The sequence below is a fragment of the Orcinus orca genome, chromosome 3 (genome assembly GCF_937001465.1).
Source record: "Orcinus orca chromosome 3, mOrcOrc1.1, whole genome shotgun sequence".
Classification (NCBI taxonomy): Eukaryota; Metazoa; Chordata; class Mammalia; order Artiodactyla; family Delphinidae; genus Orcinus; species Orcinus orca.
In genome coordinates this window covers 59,873,532-59,888,791 of record NC_064561.1, presented here as the reverse complement: position 1 = coordinate 59,888,791, position 15,260 = coordinate 59,873,532, and the positions used below count along the sequence as shown (strand labels likewise).

General features: G+C 49.4%; 1 protein-coding gene and 1 long non-coding RNA gene across 22 annotated transcripts in view; one reads left to right on the top strand and one right to left on the bottom strand.

Annotated features, from left to right (window-relative positions):
• The window catches only part of LOC117196801 (uncharacterized), a 132,257-nt gene that overhangs the window by 82,169 nt on the left and 34,828 nt on the right, over positions 1 to 15,260 (bottom strand). The window lies entirely within an intron of this gene.
• The window catches only part of AFAP1L1 (actin filament associated protein 1 like 1), a 72,895-nt gene that overhangs the window by 25,045 nt on the left and 32,590 nt on the right, over positions 1 to 15,260 (top strand). For 4 of the 10 annotated variants that reach the window (XM_033406802.2, XM_033406801.2, XM_033406806.2 and 1 more), the window contains 8 exons: positions 891 to 1,019; positions 2,049 to 2,132; positions 2,935 to 3,032; positions 3,686 to 3,794; positions 7,605 to 7,793; positions 8,472 to 8,683; positions 10,598 to 10,777; positions 12,678 to 12,812. In XM_033406802.2, coding sequence (XP_033262693.1) covers positions 891 to 1,019; positions 2,049 to 2,132; positions 2,935 to 3,032; positions 3,686 to 3,794; positions 7,605 to 7,793; positions 8,472 to 8,683; positions 10,598 to 10,777; positions 12,678 to 12,812 — 1,136 coding nt within the window. Of the gene's footprint in view, positions 1 to 890; positions 1,020 to 2,048; positions 2,133 to 2,934; positions 3,033 to 3,685; positions 3,795 to 7,604; positions 7,794 to 8,471; positions 8,684 to 10,597; positions 10,778 to 12,677; positions 12,813 to 15,260 lie in introns of those variants that run through there. The other 6 variants (XM_033406804.2, XM_033406803.2, XM_004280372.3 and 3 more) reach the window with 4 other exon arrangements.

The following is a 15,260-nucleotide window of genomic DNA, read 5'->3' as shown; positions in this document are numbered from 1 at the left end:
TCAGCTCATATTATTAGGCACAAGTGATTGGCAAGTTGCAAAGGAGGACAATACTACTACTGTAAAGAAGCTGGTCTTCAGCTCTAAGGCAAACCAAGTCCCAAGATACTGCTTTGGGACAGGGAGACATTGATGACATCATGGTCTTGGCATGCTCCAGTCTTTTTAAAGGACTCTGTGCTCTAAGATTTTGCAGCTCTGTGTGGTCTCAGACCAGCATCATCAGTTTTAGCTGGGAGCTTGTCAGCAATGCAGAATCTCAGGCCCCACACCAGACCTCCTGAGTCAGAATCTGCATTTTGACAAGATCCCCTGGTAATTCCTATATACACTTAAGTTTGAGAAACACTGGTGTAGCATGGAAAAAAGAAGAGCAACAAGAGTTTTTGGCCAGGGGTGGGAAGGGTTAATGTTTAGTTTGGCTCCTGTCAAGCCACCGGAAACAGAAGGTTCCAGAGATTGAAGGGTATGGACTGATGGGACAGGAAGGCTTCCTTCCTGCCTTGTGTCCTGGACAGCCAGGGCTCCTGCCTGGGACCTGCACTGACCCTCGAGCTGCAGTGAGGAAGGACCCCTAGGCCTGCAAAGCAGAGGGCAGGCTGGGACAAAGAGAGGGCTAAGTGCCTCCGCTCAGGCTACCTGGGAAGTTCAGTCCTCAGGCCAAGCCCAGAATGAGGTCTGAGGCAGAGTGGGGAGGCCGGAAAAACGTCACAGTTAACTGAGCAGAGCTCTCCCCAGGGAGGCTGGTGGCCAGCGCTGGGACAGCTGTGTGAGGGCCTCTGAGGTCTCCCTGTTGCCCTGGGCCCCGTCCTCTGGGTCCTGGAGGGTGGGGGCGGGCCCAGATCCTGGACATAGAGCCATGACCATGCTCCATGGGCCTTCCTCCTCAGTGCTGGAGCAGCTGCTCCCCGAGCTCACAGGGCTGCTCAGCCTCCTGGACCATGAGTACCTCAGCGACACCACCCTGGAGAAGAAGATGGCTGTGGCCTCCATCCTGCAGAGCCTGCAGCCCCTCCCAGGTCAGCCATCAGCACTCCACACAGAGCTCCTCCAGAGCCCTCAGTAACTCCCCATGGCCTGCTGGCAGGAGGAAGCCTAAACCGCACAGCATGGCATTCACCTCTCTTCATGGTTTAGCCAGCGTCCCCATCCACTCCAGCCCTTCTCCACCACAGCCCTGACTGTGCTCTTTGTCCTCCTCCATCCCCAGCCCTCTACAAACTCACACAACACACATGCCACGCACACTCGTGTACACACTACTACCACACTCACACACACAAAACATGCTCTCACGTAGACCTCACATAGTAACAAACACACATCACACACAACACACCCCACACGCTCTCTCACATGCAACACACTCACATACTCATCACATACACATCACACGCTCCTACACTCAGATGCACACTCACACACTCCCTCATTTTTATAAGCTGCGTACCTGCCCCCCATCTCTACTCATGCCTCTCCCTCTATTCCCCACAGCCTCTCTGCCTCACTGTGTGCTCAGCAGCAAAGCCTCCTCATCTGCTCCAGCCTTTTCCCCAACCTCAAGTGAGCCCAGGAAATGATATGTGTACATCAAGAGCTCAGGAAACTCTAATGAGCTGTATCGTGTCCCGCAGGATTGAAGGGGTCTGAGTGACATGGGGGGAAGTCACCACTGTGACACTGAGCCTCACTTCCCAGCGACAAAAGGGGTCAATGTCATCGGCCACCCTCACAGGACTGTTGGAGGATGAAAGGGGCAGCAGTTTGCCGACTGTCCCCAAAGCAGCCCCTCTACTCTGTTCTCTATACTGGGCTCTGGGCATCCTTTCACTTGGAGAAGGAGATCCTCAATAACAATGTAAAAAGGGAAACAAAGTTTGAAAGCAGGGAAATGATTTAGGCTATGCACATGCTTCGCAACCTGAGTGCTGTGTCCTGTGTGGGATAGAAGTCCAAGTGGGCAGGGTGAGCTGGCCGTCCTCAGCATCAGCAGCGGTCCCGGGCCCCCTCCCTCCTCACTGAGGGCCTGCTCTCCTCCTTCCTCACAGCCAAAGAAGTCTCCTACCTGTATGTGAACACAGCGGACCTCCATTCCGGGCCCAGCTTTGTGGAGTCCCTCTTTGAAGAATTTGGTAAGCAGCCCTCTCCTGACCTCTGCTGGAAGCCGTCCTTTCCCCCACATGCATGTCCACTGCCCCAGTCTCTGGAACGGTCCCCGGATTGGGCAGGAAAATACCTGCATCTGGGCCTGGCTCTAACATTACAACATTGAGTCACTTTGGGAAAGTCCCTTTGCCTTTCTGGGCCCTGCCAGGTCTGAAAATCTAGACAAATCCATACAGTTATGGGAGATCATCCCTGAGATTTGAGGAAAGGTAGGGATGAATGTGCAGTCGAAAGAAGGCTGGCACATAGGGCGTTGTCTTGTCTGCTGCTAACATCCATCTTAGTAGCTACCTGGTCTGTGAGTTGAGTGGTCCCACAGCTCAGCAGTAAATGGAGCTGTGAGGACTAGCAGAGGCGCCAAGGGTGTGGGAGCAGCTGAGCAGTGCTGCGTGCAGGGTGTGTGTGATCCCGGATCTATCCTGAGGGAAGACAGCACTGTTCAACACAGGGAGAAAGCTATGGGTCAGATGAGAGGACTTACAGACTGACAGACTTTGGGAAAACACTATGCTTTCATTACATAACCCTTGAAAGTTTCCAAAGCACTGTACCAAACAGTATTATCCCATTCGATTCTCTCAATAACACTGGGAGCTAGACAAGGCAGGGATCATTGTGACCACTTTACAGATAAGAGGGATGAAGTCGCTTGACCAGGGTCACTAATGGAGGAGGTGGTGGAGCTTCCTGACCCCAAATCTAGCCCTCTTCTCACTCTGCCATGTTCATCCTCCACTTTCTCTGTCCCAATGGCCTGACCCTTCATAGACTGTGACCTGAGTGACCTTCGAGACATGACAGAGGACGACGGGGAGTCCTGCAAAGAAGCCACCCCTGAGCCAGCCAAGAGCCCACCTCTGAGACACGTGAGTTCTTACACTCTCAGGCCCTCTGTTCCTCTGGAGGAGGTAAGGGAAGCTCTCCCTGCTAATGCTGGGGACCCTCCTGGGGGTCTCTCTCTTCAGTGTGGTGGTCAAGGGCAGAAAAAGCACTGTGAGAACATTTCAATGACTCATGACATGCTCACTGTGCCCGTGCCAAGCAGGGATAATGCGGTAAAATGACCTGTCCCTTCAGGCCCAGAGGACGTCCCCACCCCAACCTCCGATTTCAGTACCACAGGAAGAGTAATGGGGAAAGCTCTGGGTCACAAAATGGGTGGCCTCTGCCCTCCTCCCTTCTGCTGTGTGGCATATCACTTCCTGTCTCTGAGCCTGAGTTTTCCAGCTACAAAAATGAAGGTCTGGATCATATCTAGGGTTCCTACCCTTCGGTGCCATGGAATTAGGACAAGGGGCCCAAATCACATCAAACATTGTCTGTCAACTGCATAATTCACTATCATCATCACCATAAATGGTACCAATTGTTGACCACTCATTACGTCCTTTCATATTCAGAGACTGCATCCTGCCTTCTAGGAGCTCCCTGTCCCCCAGCCTCTTCCCTGTCACTCTGCCTGCTCCCCTCTGCTCTCCTGGCCTTCTGGGTTTCACACACCTCCTTTGTCCTCCTTCAGGCAGCCGACTTGCCTCCACCGCTCCCCAAAAGGCCTCCACCTGAGGAATACTATGAGGAGGCCCTTCCCCTGGGGCCTGGCAAGTCCCCCGAGTATATCAGCTCCCACAGTAAGTTCTTGTCACTGAGGGCTGGGGCGTGCGGAGGAGAAGGCTCATCTCCTGAAGCTCCTGTGTGTCCTGCTGGGGCTGCAGCTCCAAGCCTGGCACCATTCAGCCATGCCCCACCTACTGAGGAGGAGCTACCAGAGCACCTGGCTTCTCCAGTGACAGCCTGGGTGGGCCGGTAGGCATGGCCTGGGGGTTAGGGGCTTGGGTTCTAGTCCCAGTTCTATGTGACCTTGGACAACCCCCTTCCCCTCTCTGTGCCTCTGTTCCCCTACCCTTAAAATAAGAAAGAGAGGCTAGATACACACATATAAATGCACTAGGACGGAAGTCCACAGATGAGTGCTACTGGCTTGAGTATAGGGACTTAACATTACGTACAAGAAACTCTATTATGGTTTTTGGATGACGCAGCATGTGTAGTTGAACCTATAAGATGTTTGTGTGTTGTTATTCCTATCATTCAGCAGCACAGTGGAATATTCTCCAACCACCAAAAAATACATAAGATAGGTCTGTCTGTGCTGATCAGAAATGAATCCCAAGATATATATTGGAAAAAAATCAAAAAGAATACTGCATATAACAAGATCACATTTGTTTTTAAATAGGGTACTCACACGCACATGCATTTAACAGTTCTTCTAGGATATGCAAGAAACTCTTAACAGTATTTTCCTATAGGAAATGAATAGAAATCTGGGTGAAAGGGAACGTATTTTCCCCTTCATACTCTTCTGTACTGATTGTGCTTTTCACCATGTTGTGGTAAATACACATAACATAAAATTGACCACTCCAACCATTTTAAAGTGTCCAGTCAGTGGCATTTACTGCATTCACAGTGCTGTGCGGCCATCACCACTATCTAGTTCCCAAACATTTTCATCACTCCAGAAGGAAACCCCATACCCAATAAGCAGTCACTTTCTGTTCCTTTCTCAACCAATCTGTTTTCTGTCTCTATGGATTTGCCTAATCTGAATATTTCATTTAAATAGAATCACACAATATGTGGCCTTTTATGTCTGGATTATTTTATTTAGCATAGTGTTTTCAAGGTTCATCCATGTCATTGCATGTATCAGTACTTCCTTTTTATGGACAAATAATATTCCATAGTATGGATATACCACATTTTGTTTATCATCTGTCAGCTGATGGACATTTGGGTGTTTCCACCTTTAGGCTATTATGGTATATTATTTTTATGATTAATAAACTAGTTCAAACAAAACTACTGAAATGGTGGGGTTGGACCAGGTGATCAATGCCCCTCCTTCAGCCTTGATAGTCTTGGGTCTATGTCACTGCCAGCAGCTGTTTATGTGAAGCAGGTGACTTTATTTTTATCCACTTGAGGACGGGGAAGAAGGAGGGGATGAAGTGCTGCTGGGCCCTGAATCCCAGGACCAGCCCCTCAGCTGAGCGAGGCTCCTCCCCCTCCCCAGAGAGCTCAGATGGGGCAGAGAAGCTGCCTCCTGGAGCAGCAGGGATCCTGGGGCAGGAGGGTAGGGAGTGCCTCAGGAAAGGCCAGGGACCTTATCCAGGGAGAGGGCACCAAGCCCGACAGGAAATATCCTTCCTCTCACACAGGGTCCAGCCTACCAGGTGTCCAAGTGCTATGACCCTGGTGCTCCCTCCCTCTTCCCCCTCGCACCTCCTCCTTCCCCACCCCCACCTCTGGCCTGAGCACCCCCAGGCCACCTCACAGGGATGTCACCAGCATCTGAGACCTCAGAATGCCTCCTGGGAAAAGCAAGCTCTGAGCCTCACTTGGGAGATACAATTGGGTGTCCCAGTCACTGGGAATTTGAGTGCTGCCGTCCTCAAGAAACAGATGGACAGCATGGGCTGAGAGCCCAGAGCAAGCGGTCTGAGGAACAGGTGGTGTGAGAGCAAGTTGGTCTGAAAGGAGGAAGCCTTCCTGGAGGAGAGGATGTGCACCTGTCCCCCGAGCTGGCAACCTTAGTTCGGATCCAGGCTCTATCACTAGCAAAATGTGTGGCCTCAGTTTCTTCATCTGTGACGTGGGTCTGATACACACCTCCCTGCATTGTGGGAATCAAAAGAGATGATAAATATAATGATATCTAGTATTTGCCTAGGATGTTCTGTGTGTCAGGCATTGTGTTGAGAGTTCATATGCATCATATCACTAATCCAAGGTCAGAACTGTTCATGTCGATTTATAGGTAAAGAATCTGAAACGCAGAGAAACTGTTTTCTTTCCAAGGTCACTCAGTAAATGATGGAGATAGATTTGAACTCAAATCTGATTAACCCCAAAGCACATGCCCTTAATCCACTGAGCTTCAAAGTATGCTCCAGAGACCATCTGTATGAAAATAATCTTGTTTTTAAAAAGTCTGATTCCTTAGAGTTCCATGTATTTTCTCTTCTTACATATGTTTAGAACTATGCTATTAAATAGTTTTTTTCCTTAGTGCAGATTCCTCAGCTCAGCCCACATCAGTGAATCCGAATCTCTGGGGATACAGTCCAGGGATCTGCATTTTAAAAAGACCCCCAGTGAATGTAAATTGGTGCAGCCACTATGGAAAAAATATGGAGGTTCCTCAAAAAACTAAAAATAGAGTTACCATATGATCTAGCAATCCCACTCTTGGGCATATATCTGGAGAAAACTCTGATTCGAAAAGATAACATGTACCCCCAATATTCATAGCAGCACTATTTACAATAGCCAAGACATGGAAGCAACCTAAACGTCCATCAACGGATGAATGGGTAATGAAGATGTGAGATAGAGAGATAGACAGATAGATAGATAGATCTGTATATATACACACAATGAAATAATAGCCATAAAAAGAATGAAATAATGCCATTTGCAGCAACGTGGATGGACCTAGAGATTATCATACTAAGTGAAGTCAGAGAAAGACAAATACCATATGATTTCACTTATATGTGGCATCTAAAATATGATACAAATGAACTTATTTACAAAACAGATACAGACTCAGACATAGAAAACAAACCTATGGTTACCAAAGGGGAATGGTGGGGGGGGATAAATTAGGAGTTTGGGATTAACAGATACAAGCTACTATATACAAAATAGACAACCAGCATAGGGAACTATAATCAATATCTTGTAATAAACTATAATGGAAAAGAAAAATAAATAAATAAAAAGACCCCCGGTAATTGTGATACAGAATACAATTTGGGATAACCTCACTCCTATACTGCACATTCCCATGAATGGGAAAGTGAAAGTTCAGCATCAGCAGCTGTTGTGTTATTGTATGTATTCACCATTTTATGTGTTATTAGTATCTCCTCTAGTCCAGTTCCTCCTCTGTAGTCACAGAAATTTAGAAGGAGAGGAGGGGGTGGATGTATTAAGAAGTGAGCGGAGGGGCTGAAGTGGAAGAAGATGAGACAAAGGCAGAATAGAAAGGGGGTCAGGGCCCAGGTGCTGGGACACCACTCCCTGCAGTGCAGGGACCAGAACTGTGACTGAGACACACACCCACACACACCAATGCTCTGGGCTCAGAGGAGAGGGGCTGACCACTCTCTGCCTGGGAAGGTCAAAGGAAAGATCTTCGAGCTGGGTTTTAGAGGGTGAGGAATGCTCTAGCAGTTGCTAAGAGGGCACAGAGAATAGCATGAACATAAGCCTGGAAGTGTGACAGGGCCCAGCAAGGCAGTTCTTGGTGACAGGAGCACAGGGGGCAGGTGTGGCACTAGAGCAGATGAGATGCAGAGACGAGGCCCCACACCCTGGCCGGGGAGTGACGACAAGAAGCTCTACTCCCTCTTCCCTCCCTCTTCCCTGAGGAGGGCATGGTGTCCACGATCTTCCCCAGCCCTGGCGCCTGGAGTCTGCCTGCATTTCTCCAAGTACTGCTCTTTCTGCCAACCCCACAGACGACTGCAGCCCAGCCCACTCGATTGTGGACAGCTACTACGAGGATGCAGACAGCAGCTACCCCGCGACCAGGATGAATGGGGAGCTGAAGAACTCTTGTAAGTACCAGGTGGATGTTCAGTCCAATTCCGTCCTCACGAAGAGCAGGCCTTGACCTGACCTTGGCATGCCCGTGCCTACCACCCCGTCACCTCCCTGGGGTCGCCACAGAGGCCTCAAAGCCCTTGTTCTCAGAGACCCTGGGAATCAGTGGGAAGACTGCTGGCATGGGAGTCAGGAGCCCCAGACCAAGCCCTTGCCCTGACTCTTGGTGACTGATCTTAGGTGAGTGATTTATTCTCTCTGAGCCTCCAGATTCCTCTGTATAAAATGGGGACTTGCTGGGTGCCATGAAAATGACCTGAGACTGGATGCAAAGATGATGGGTAAAGACAAAAGCTGATGTTTACTGAGCCCTCACTGAGTGCCAGAAACTCGGCTAAACACTCTATATTTGTTGCTGTTCACAATAGCCCAGTGAGGTAGGTATTATTCATTATTATTGATGAGGAAACTGAAGCTCTGAGAGATGAAGTCACTGAGAACACAAAGCAAGTAGTAAATCTGTAAGACACAGTGCCCATGCGGGGGCTTAGTCATTACCAACATCACACCTCACACCTACCCCTTCACAGCCCCGGGGCCCCAGAGCAGGGATGCCTGCAGAGGGGTAAGAAGGTGCCCCCGCCCCACCCGGTGACAGCACAGGGACGGGTCCTTTCCCGTGGCTCCTGCAGACAATGACTCTGACGCCATGAGCAGCTCCTACGAGTCCTATGATGAGGAGGAGGAGGAAGGGAAAGGGCCGCAGCCCACACACCACTGGCCTTCAGAGGAGGCCTCCATGCACCTGGTGAGGGACTGCAGGATATGTGCCTTCCTGCTGCGGAAAAAGCGCTTCGGGCAGTGGGCCAAGCAGCTGACCGTCATCAAGGAGGACCAGCTCCTGGTGAGTGGCCACAGACGAGTGCCTCTCGGCCTCACGTGGACTTGCATGTGCCTGTGCGTGTGTCTGTGTATCTGTGTGCATTCAGGCATGTCTGCCTCGGTTCCTCTAGGTTTGCTTTGTGCACAGAGGCTCAAAGCCCGGTGCTTCTGAGATCAGGGCTCTCCCACCCGAGAAGAATTAAAAGACAAAACAAAACCTGAAGACCTAATAAAGACTTTATCAAGTTTTGTTTTGCCAGACATGAATTTTTTATCACTTTAAAACAATGTTTATCATTTTTCATTATGCAAGTAAATGTATTTATTTATAAAGCCAGAAGAAAATAAAAAATGATTTTTTTAAAAAAACCCACCTAACCCTGTTGACCAAGAGCTAACCACAGTTAGATTTTGATGTATAAACTTCCACCCTCATTTCCATACATCTGTCTTTTCTAAAACTGAGCCCATGTAATACTTGTTATTATATAACTTGCTTTTTTAAACTTTTTTTTTAATTCACCATCTCTCATCACTAGCATTTCATAAAAGAAATCTACCTTTACTTCCAAAGTATAAGGATGGACATAATTTCAGGAAAAAAAAATGAGATAGGTTGTTTACCTATTGGCAAGTCTTACCGAACATACATACATTTGAAACATGACCTTTTCTCACGCTGCAGCAGTGAAAAGCTCATCCCAGGCCAGAACCAGGCCAAGAATCATGACTTACTTCTTTCCACACCTTATGCCTTCTATCTTTTTCTTGACTTAGTGTACTGCCTAGGACCTCCAGTACAATGTAAATAGAAGTGGTGAGAGCAGGCATTCTTGTCTCAATCCAGATCTCGAAGGAAAGTTCAATAATTCACCATCAAAGCTGATGTTTGCCATGGGTTTTTTGTAGGTGTTCCTTATTATCACATTAAGCAAGTTCTCCTCTAAGAGTCTGCGAAGTTTATGTTACAAATGGGCGCAGAATTTTTTTTTTTTTTTTTTTTTTTTTTTGCGGTATGTGGGCTTCTCACTGTTGTGGCCTCTCCCGTTGCGGAGCACAGGCTCCGGATGCGCAGGCTCAGCAACCATGGCTCACGGGCCTAGCTACTCCGCAGCATGTGGGATCTTCCCGGACCGGGGCATGAACCCGTGTCCCCTGCATCAGCAGGCGGACTCTCAACCACTGCGCCACCAGGGAAGCCCGGGCGCAGAATTTTATCAAATATTTTTTCTGCTTCTATTAGGATATATGATTTTTCTCCTTTTTTCTGTTAATATGATGAATCATACAGTTAGTTTTTGAATGATAACCCACTCTTGCACTCCTAGAATAAACCCCACTTGGTCTCTATGCAATACGTTTTTATGTGTGTCTGGATTCTATATGCTAATATTTTGTTTTAGTTTTTACAATTATGTTACGAGAGAGATTAGCCTATGATTTCCTTTTTTGTAATGTCATTGTCAGGTGCTGGTATCAAGGTAATGTTAGCCTCATAATAAGAATTGGGAAGTGAGAATCATTATTGATAAACTATTGACTTCCCAAGCCCAACCCTCCATCTCTGCTAGAATTCTCTCCCCCACATTTCTGTCATGTAGCCCATTAATAGCAGGGAGCTGACTTCCTCCCAAGACAGCCTGTTTCTTCTCTGGTTCTTTAGACTAAAACGGTCTTCCTAGTATTGTGCTAAAATCTGCCTCTTCCTAAATAGGTAGTTGTGACCCCTGGGACCGCTCAGTGGCCCTTGAGATCTGGAGATTGCCCAAATATGCCCCTCCCAGGCTTCTCCTCTCTGTGGTGAACAGCCCCTGTCTTCATGCAGTGCCCACAGCTGGACTGGGTGGGGAGGTCTCTGTGGGGTAGGTTGAGTTTCCCTGTCTCCTCCCTCTACTCTCCGCTCCAGGAGGCCCTAACCCCTTCTATTCCTGTCCAGTGTTACAAAAGCTCCAAGGACCGGCAGCCACATCTGAGGCTAGCGCTGGATGTCTGCAATGTCATCTACGTGCCCAAGGACAGCCGGCACAAGAGGCACGAGCTGCGCTTCTCCCAGGGAGCTACCGAAGTCCTGGTGCTGGCACTGCAGAGCCGGGAGCAGGCCGAGGAGTGGCTGAAGGTACAGGGGGGCTGTGCCTTCGCCTACCCCCACTCCCTCCTTCCTTCCTCTCTTCCCCGGACCCAGCCCTCAATGGAGTGGGCCCCTGTCACTGGAAGAACAGGCCTTGCTCAGGGGAGAGGGGGTCAGTGCCCTTCACATAAAGCTAGGGCTTTATGTGGAAATGGGCTTCGGACATCTCCAGGAGACAGACCTCAGGCTGGAGACCTGTGTTCCTTCTAGTTATTTGAATCCCCTTTCTAATACGCCTACTGTGGATTTATCCTACCTGCAACTGTACATCTCCAGGAATGAGGAGCTTAATACCTACAAAGGAAGTTGATTTTATCATTAGACAAGCTAATCCTTTTTCTTCTTTTAATAATGGAGAAATTCTGTCTTACCTTAGGTGAAACGTGCATACTTATCACATCCACCTATGACCCAGCCTCTGCATCTTGCAGCTACACAACAATTTGAGTTACCATGTACTGAGCACTTACTTTGTGCCATGCATTGTGCTAAGAGCTTTATACACATGACTTCATTTACTATTCACAGTGGGACTAATATTGTTCCCATTTTACAGATGAGGAAACTGAGGCACAAAGAGCTTCTGTGACTCACCCAAGGTCAACCACCAAGTGGTTCGGGCAAGGATTAGAAGCAAATAAGGAAACCTACTCCAAAAGCGACAGGCAGAGTGGCATACTGATGACAAGGGAGGACTTGGGTGCCACACAGACTTGAGTTCAAGTCCCAGACCTAAGTGGCATTTACTGGCTGTGTGATCTTCTGCAAAGGACTTTGCTTCCCTGTGCCTCAGTTTCTTCCTCTATAAAATGGTTCTTGTAAGGATTCTAGAGAGTACTTGATATAGGGCCTGCCAGGCAGTAAGTCCTGAGTAACTGCCAGTGACTACTCTGCAGTGATGGTGAAGCCCTCACCCCCAGGCCCTTACAGCAGCTCTCCCCTCCTCTGATCTTCCTGCTGGAACAAAGAAACCAAACCCCTGCTTCCCTCCCTCCCCATCCTCCCTTCCTTCCTGTGATAACCAGCTCTCCCACTGGGATGTTTACTGTTTCTCATTACTGCCTTTGTCTCAGGAGGGGAAGGAAGAGAGAGAACCTGCATGCTGGGGTGGGGGTGGGGGAGAGTGCTCTGTCCTCAAGGGGCTGGTTGGGTCAGAAGAAGAAGCCCTAGACCTAGAGTTAGGAGGCCTGCCTTGGCACGCCAGTTAGCCCAGAGGATAGGGCAGGCAGCCATGGCTTCACCTCTCAGAGCCTCATCATCCTTATCTGTAATTTGGGGATCAAGGTGCCCCTGCCCCACAAGGCTGCTGTGGGAATACAATGGGATAATCCACGCAAAGCCACCTGACAGATGAGCAGCAAGTGGTCCGTTATTGTTTCATGGTCTGGATGCTTGTGCTGCATGGCCTCAGGTGAATGCCTTGGAGTCTCAGTTTCCACATCTTTGAAATGGAGAGAATAACCCTGGCTGCCCTGCAGGTTGTTGTAAAGTTCCAACATGTCACAGAAGTGAGTCCTCATGCCTGTGCAGGGCATCCTGGTTCACATGGCCCTTCACACCCATCATCTCACTGGTCCTCACACACCCAAGGACGTAATAAGCAGAGGACCACTAATATCCCCATGTTACAGATGGGGAAACTAAGGCCCAGAGCGGGGAAATTGCTTTCCCAAGGCCACGCAACTAATTAGTAATGGCACCAGGTCTAAAAGCCAAGCCTCTGGGCCCAATTCAAGGGACAGACAAAGAAGAAAGCCTGTTCAGATCCTGACGTGCCCCACAAATGGGGCAGGAGGCCACATCAACCCATCTCTTCCACCCAGTGATCCCAGCTGCTCTGCCTGATGGCCCTGACCAACAGACCCCATTCTTGCTTTTGCCTCCACAGGGTCCCTGCCCACCTGCTCACAGATGTGTGTCCTCTCCACAGGTCATCCGAGAGGTCAGCAAGTCCGTTGGGGGTGCTGAGGGGGCAGATGTGCCCAGATCCCCAGTCCTCCTGTGCAAGGTAGACCTGGACAAGGTACCTCTGTCTTCTCAAGGTTCCCTCTGGGCCAGGCAGTGGGGATTCCACACGGGCTCTGCCCCAGGGGACTCGCAGGCTGGTGGTAAAGCCAGGCATTGACAGTAGGCATTCAATAAATGTCTACTGAATTCATGAATGAATGAATGCCCGTGTCCAAGGTGCAGTACAAGCCTGAGGAGGGAGTGACTACCCTGCCAGGACAGGAAGAGGTCACGTTGGAACTGAGCCATGCAAACTAAATTGAAATTAGTCAGAGAAGGAGTGTGCCCCACTGGCACATAAGTGAAACGGTTGTTTCATAGTCTGTCAGGCCAATGGCAAACATATGCTAATGCCTATGCTTCACCAGGTGCTGTGGGTGATCAAGGGACTCCACCCCAAATCCTAAGGGGAGAGTTAAGACTCCCATACAGGGCTTCCCTGGTGGCGCAGTGGTTGAGAGTCCGCCTGCCGATGCAGGGGACACGGGTTCGTGCCCCGGTCCGGGAAGATCCCACATGCCGCGGAGCGGCTGGGCCCGTGAGCCATGGCCGCTGAGCCTGTGCGTCCGGAGCCTGTGCTCCGCAACGGGAGAGGCCACAGCAGTGAGAGGCCCGCATACCGCAAAAAAAAAAAAAAAAAAAAAAAGACTCCCATACATGGGTCTCACATGACATAATAAAGGCTAGCATTATAGAAAATATGACTGTGTGGCCAGGACTGTCCTAAATGCTTTACGTGCATTACCTAATTTAATTTCTACAGCAACTCTGATAAACTACATTTTCAGAAGAGGAAGCCAAGGCACAGAGAGGTTTGCCCAAAGTCACATATAGTTAATAAGGAACAGAGCTAATTGATTTACACACCGCCAGCCTGCCTCTCAAGGGGAGCTTCCTGAGCTCCACTGGACGAGTAGTTAGCATCTGCCGTGCATTGGGTACTGTGCTAGGCACTGGGTGCAGTCCTAACAGTAACAGACACACCCCCTGCCCTCCCAGCAAGGGGTTCAGACATGAATCCAATCACATAGACTTAGAAATGCCAAGCTGTGTAAGCGCCAGGGAGGAAAAGTACCAGGTACCCTGGGAGCACATGACAGGGGCTGATCTTGTCTCAGGGTCAAGAAAGGCTTTCCTGAGGGAGCACAATACAGAGAAGGGTGAAAAATTAGTGAGGAGGGGGAGGGAAAAGGCATTCCAAGCAGGGAGAACAGGCCCTGGAGGAGGAAGAAGCATGGACGGAAAGAGGCCAGTGTGGATGGGTTCGGAGAGAAGGGGAACGTGTCAACTCTATTCGACTGTCCTGGAAAGACGTAGTGAGGGGAAAAGGGCTCATGCTGGCTGGAGGGGCAAGAGGGGTTAGGGAGGTTGGGCACCTATGTTGAGCCTTAAAGAATGGGCAAGACTCTGCCCCACTGGGGCAGAGGTGGACCAAGGGACAGGGGCTGCAAGGGAAGGGAGCAGCAGAAGCAAAGGTGGGGTCAGCAGAGTCATTAGGAGAGGAAGGGTGGAGGGCTCACTCGGCCTTTGCCATTAGTGGAGGCTGAAGGAAAGCAGTGTTGAGGACGTGCGTGTGCGTGTATGAGTGTGAAAGAGTGTGTGTGTGTGTGAAAGAATGTGTGTGTGAGTGTGAAAGAGAGAGTGTGTGTGGACACACACCTGCAGCTGCATGCTGTGGTGCAGTTCAGAGGGTGGGTAGAGGGGAGGAAGAGGCAAGCCTGTAGAGATGGGCTCTCCTGTGGCTGAGTGTACAGGGGGAGGGTAGCTAAAATGTTTAGCGTGGTATTGTTGGAGAAGAGTGGGAGTGAGGATGTGGTATAGGTGGCTCTGTCTCTCCATGGACTCCTGTGATTGAGGTGTCATCATCATTAAGTCAATTACAAAGTGCTCACAGTGTTTCTTTGTATTTGCTTTCTATCTTGATGAAAAACTTACCATCTGTACACCATCACAGAATAGAACCATAACTTCTGTCTCACAATTTACAGGGGTGATTCTTTATACTTGACAGTTCTAACCAATTTCTGACAGTTGCCATTTTTCCAGCCTTTGGAAATTGGGGGGAGTACATGGCCTCTCTTATCTCTCCCTGCTTTCTAGTACTATGCTTACAGCAAAGCATCCCTGAGCCTGGTCTGGGGTATCCTTGGCAGGAAAGGTTTAGGGGCCTCAGAGCTCTGTAAGTCCACCTTTTTAAGTTGATGGGTGTCATTTTAGTCTTGTCCTGAGTCTGGCTGGCATAATCTGGCTTCTTAAAGTGAGATGGCCGCATACCACACAGGTGTTAGAAATGATACAGTCTGTTGGCCTCACAGTTTCACTTGGGCCAGTTCCCTGGTACCTCACAGCAGCCCACTGAAAGGGTTGTAATTCAAGTGAGAAGCCTTGGGGAGATGAAAGGATTTTCCCACATTCCCACAGCTAAGTAGAGACTTCATTTCTTCCAAGGTCCATCTGACTACTC